This window comes from Pieris rapae, chromosome 21 (assembly GCF_905147795.1).
Source record: "Pieris rapae chromosome 21, ilPieRapa1.1, whole genome shotgun sequence".
Classification (NCBI taxonomy): Eukaryota; Metazoa; Arthropoda; class Insecta; order Lepidoptera; family Pieridae; genus Pieris; species Pieris rapae.
In genome coordinates, this window is record NC_059529.1 from 8,436,787 (window position 1) to 8,441,140 (window position 4,354).

The following is a 4,354-nucleotide window of genomic DNA, read 5'->3' on the forward strand; positions in this document are numbered from 1 at the left end:
CGCCATCTTGTTATTGACAAGGTGCAAAGGGCGGCATTGTGTGGCGCCGGTCGTCTGGCGGCGGCCTGACGTCATACGATTTATCGAGCGGGCGTTTCAAGTTTTCCGAAGTGGATAGAGACAATATTGTTCTTAGTTTTAATTTTTGTATATAATTTAATTTAAGTTTAGATTTAAGTTAGAATTAGGACTGTACTATAGTATTGTCTCTGTTTATAAATATATTAATTATTTATTTATATATTTTGTGGGAGTACTTTTTGTATATTTCGCAAAATGCGAAAGAGGCGGGTTAAGCCGCAGGCCTCGGACAGCGAGGAAGAAGAAATGTCCAGGGCTGGCTCAAAAGAGCGGAGGAAGCGGTCCTTCTTTAAAAACCCTGAGGACGTGTCTCCTCCTCCTAAAGGTAAGCCGCCAAAGAAAGCGGCTGCCCATAAGGAAGGAATTAAGGAGGCGGAGGAAGAGTTGCGAGCTCTCGAGGCTCGCTCTCTTCATGGAGGTGAAGATAGTGGTGCTGGAGGCCACCAGCCAGACGGGGCCTCGACAAGTACAGGTCGGGCCCCGGACGGGCCCCCGTCATCGTGGGAGGACTACGAGGACGATGTGGTCCTCCTGGGGGTGCCTGAAATAAAGGAGAGGTCGGTTTCCCGAGTCCGCAAAATCCTAGAGATTGCGGCGAAATCGGGAAACCTAAAAGGGACGTACGTCCGCGACCTGAAGGTTGCGGCCAAGGAAATTGGAGAGATCGTGGAGGATCTTGCTGATAGGTGTCTGGGGGGGGAAGAGGGCAGACGTCTACAAAGAGACAATAATCGTCTGAGGGCCCAGGTCAAGGAGCTGGGCCTGGAGCTTGCCGCCCTCAGACGCGAGTTCAACGAGCGCACTGCGCTATTTGCACAATCAAAGGGGGACAACAGGGATCCCGTCTCGGTGGATAGTCCCATCACGCCGGATGCTCTCCGTCAAATGATGGAGGGTCTCTTAGACGGGATCAAGGAGAGCCTGATGGGGGAGTTGATGAGGGCTGTGGGGGGCATGCTTGATGCGAAGTTGGCGGGGATTGGGGACAGGCTGCTCCCTGAGCCTGTGTTACGCCCCCCGCTGATGGCATTAGACCGAGGCCCCCATGGGGCCTCCAAGGGCTCCTTAGGGGGTGAGGCCCAGGTGGCCTCAAATTGTCCGGGGCCACAGGGCAAGAGAGCCCACAGTGGTCCCGCAGGAGTTGGGGTCCAGAGCTCAGAAGGAAATGTCCCGGGAAATGGAGGGGTCTCTTCAGAGATGCCTCCAGCGGGTCCCAGCTGGGCGACAGTGACCGGCAAGAAGAAGAAGAAGAGTAAGGGCAAGAAGAAGTCGGACAGTCTTCCAGCTGCACCGGCTCTTCCTACCAAGGGTGGGGTAGGTCTCCCGGCAAGGCAGCCGGCGGCTATGGAGAAGCCTGTTGGGGTGCGGTCTTCCCTTGCTCCGCCGACAACTGCTGCAGTGGTTTTAACACTGCTGCAGGGAGCGGTGGAGCGGGGGGTTACCTACGCTTCTGCTCTGTCCAAGGCAAGGCAGGCCATCAGTCTGCCTGACTTGGGGATCGAGCGTATAAGCATCCGAGTAACGGCTACCGGAGCTCGGATGCTGGAGGTGCCCGGAGAAGGTAGGGAGGAGAAGGCTAACCGCCTAGCTGAAAAACTGAGGGTGGTTCTGTCGGAAGAGGCCTCGGTGGGGAGGCCCGTCAAGTGCGCGGACCTCCGCATCCGGGACCTTGATGACAGCATCACCGAGGGGAATGTTGTGGAGGCGGTGGCTGCCATGGGGGAGTGCCCAGTGGCGGCAATTAAACCAGGGAAAATAATGAGGCATGGGGGCCGGGGTTTGGGGGAGATGTTCCTCCTATGTCCGGTTGCCTCCGCCAATAAGATCAAGAGTGGGAGGCTCCTCATTGGGTGGAGTTCTTGTCGAGTGGAAATCCAGGAGCACCGCCCTTTGAGGTGCTTTAAGTGTCAACAGCTGGGTCATGTGCGCGCAACATGCGACTCAGCGGTGGACCTGGCGGAGGCTTGCCACCGATGTGGGGTTGCGGGCCATAAGGCTAATGAATGCAGCTCGAAAGAGCTGCATTGTTTGGTCTGTGCGGCGGCCGGGAAGGCAGCGAACCACAAGATGGCGGGAAGGGCCTGCAACCCTCCAAGGCAAGGGAGGGCCCCGCATGCCCCTAAAGCGTCCGGCACCGTGGTGGAGAACGTTCCCATGGAGGTTGGTGTGGAGGTGTCAAACAAATAAAATGTCTGACAACCTCACTAGCCTCCTCCAGGGGAACCTAAGGCGCTCCGCTGCGGCTCAGGACTTGTTCCTGCAGTCGATGGCGGAGTGGGGTGTGATGGCGGCCGTTGTCACAGAGCCCTATTACGTGTCGCGGCAGAATTCGTGGGTGGGGGACCTTCGAGGTGATGCGGCTGTCATTGCTCGGCCTCATGGACCTCCTCTCTCTCTAAGAGAGAGGGGTTCCGGTTTTGTCCTGGCTGATTGGGGGGACTGGACGCTTGTTGGAGCGTATTTTTCGCCCAATGAGCGTCTGAGCCACTTCGAGGACTTCCTGGACGCCATGGGGCTGGCCGTGCAGAGGGCTCTTCCGCGCCCCCTTATCCTCATGGGAGACCTTAATGCGCGGTCTTCCACTTGGGGTGATAGGGTGTCGTGTCGGAGGGGTCCGGTTTTGGAGGAGTGGGCGGCGGAGCTGGGCCTCGTTTTCCTAAATGAGGGAACCGAGCCCACCTGTGTCCGTCCGCAGGGCAGTTCAAGGGTGGACGTGACCCTAGCTTCTGCGGCAGCGGCCCGTGCGACGACGGCGTGGAGCGTGCTGGACGAAGTGGAGACCCTATCGGATCATCGATATATCCGGATGTGGGTCTCTACCTCGATGAGGTGGGCAGTGCGGGGGCAGACTTCCCAGAACAGCTTCCCCCGTTGGGCGATTCGGCGATTTGACCGTCAGGTTGCGGAGGAGGTGGCCATTGTGGAGGGGTGGTGTGCGCCTGCTGGTGCTGGGGATGTAGACGAAGGGGTCGGTAGACTGAGTCAAAGTCTCCGAAGGGTGTCGAATGCGGCGATGCCCAAATGGAGACCGCCGAAGGGGAGAAGAGCTGTCTACTGGTGGACGTCGCATATTGGAAATCTTCGGGGCGAATGTAGCGAGGCGAGAAGGGCCTGCTACAGGAGTCGCCGGAGGAGGGGAGATAGTCCCGATGTTACGGAGGGTCTTCGCTTGATCTATAATGATCGCAAGAGGGCTCTCCGACAGGCTATTTGTGAGGCGAAGGAAAGGGCCCATCGGGAGGTGCTTCGGGGGCTTGATGATGATCCATGGGGGCGTCCCTATCGATCGGCTCGTAAGAGACTGAAGGGTGCGGGGATGCCTCTCGTGGAGAGTCTGGAGCCGACTTTCCTGGAGCGGGTGGTGGCGGACCTGTTTCCTTTGCCTCCCGACACTGTCCCTCCAAGTATGACGGCGTCTATGGTAGAAGTGGCTGACGGGGAGGGTGAGATGGCTCCGGAAGTCTCTGATATAGAGATGGAGACCATTCTAGCCCGTCTCAAAGCCCGCAAGAAAGCTCCTGGCCCGGATGGTGTACATGCACGTGTACTGGCAGTGGTCCTCCCTCATATGGAGGTCTCCGTCCGGGAGCTGTACACTGCGTGTCTGCGTGGTGGACGGTTTCCGGTGGCATGGAAGACGGGACGACTGTGTCTCGTGCGCAAGGAGGGGCGCCCGGTGGACAGTTCGGCGGCTTACCGCCCTATTGTCCTCCTGGATGAAGCGGGCAAGGCGCTGGAGTGGGTAGTGGCCTCTCGATTGTGCCGGCACCTCTCTGTTGAGGGGCCGGATCTAAACGAGGCACAGTACGGCTTCCGAGCGGGAAGGTCGACGCTCGACGCACTTCGGGACCTGAGGTCTCACACCGCTGGAGTGGTAGACGGGGGAGGGAGAGCATTGGCGGTATCGTTAGATATTGCAAATGCTTTCAATAGTCTTCCCTTTGGTGTGATCAGAGAGGCCCTTGCTTTTTTCGAGGTCCCTCTGTATCTGCGCCAAATAGTGGGGGACTATTTTATGGAAAGACGGATCGTGTACTCCAATATGGAGGGCACGGTCTCCTACCACCCTGTGCGGTGTGGAGTTCCTCAGGGCTCAGTACTTGGGCCGCTTTTGTGGGACATGGCCTACGATTGGGTGTTGCGGGGCGCGCTTCTTCCGGGATTGCGCGTCTTCTGCTATGCAGACGACACCCTCGTGGTGGCCAGTGGGGCCAGTTTTGGAGAGGTGTCTCGACTCGCAACGGTCGGCACCTCCCTTGTTGTGAGACGGATA

The 4,354-nt window shown here is 58.1% G+C and overlaps 1 protein-coding gene across 1 annotated transcript; it reads left to right on the plus strand.

Annotated features, from left to right (window-relative positions):
- The first annotated feature begins 276 nt into the window (after window positions 1–276).
- LOC123690119 lies at window positions 277–2,973 on the plus strand. Its single transcript, XM_045632986.1, has 2 exons — window positions 277–1,858; window positions 2,777–2,973. Exons 1-2 carry the CDS (start codon window positions 277–279, stop codon window positions 2,971–2,973), a joined length of 1,779 nt encoding a protein of 592 aa, XP_045488942.1.
- Window positions 2,974–4,354: the final 1,381 nt, after the last annotated feature.

Excerpts from the sequence above, each read along its gene's own strand:
- LOC123690119 (XM_045632986.1), top strand. The coding sequence starts at position 277 with ATGCGAAAGAGGCGGGTTAAGCCGCAGGCCTCGGACAGCGAGGAAGAA. Across the intron at positions 1,859-2,776 it reads AATGAGGCATGGGGGCCGGG|GGCAGTTCAAGGGTGGACGT; the intron begins GTTTGGGGGAGA and ends GTCCGTCCGCAG.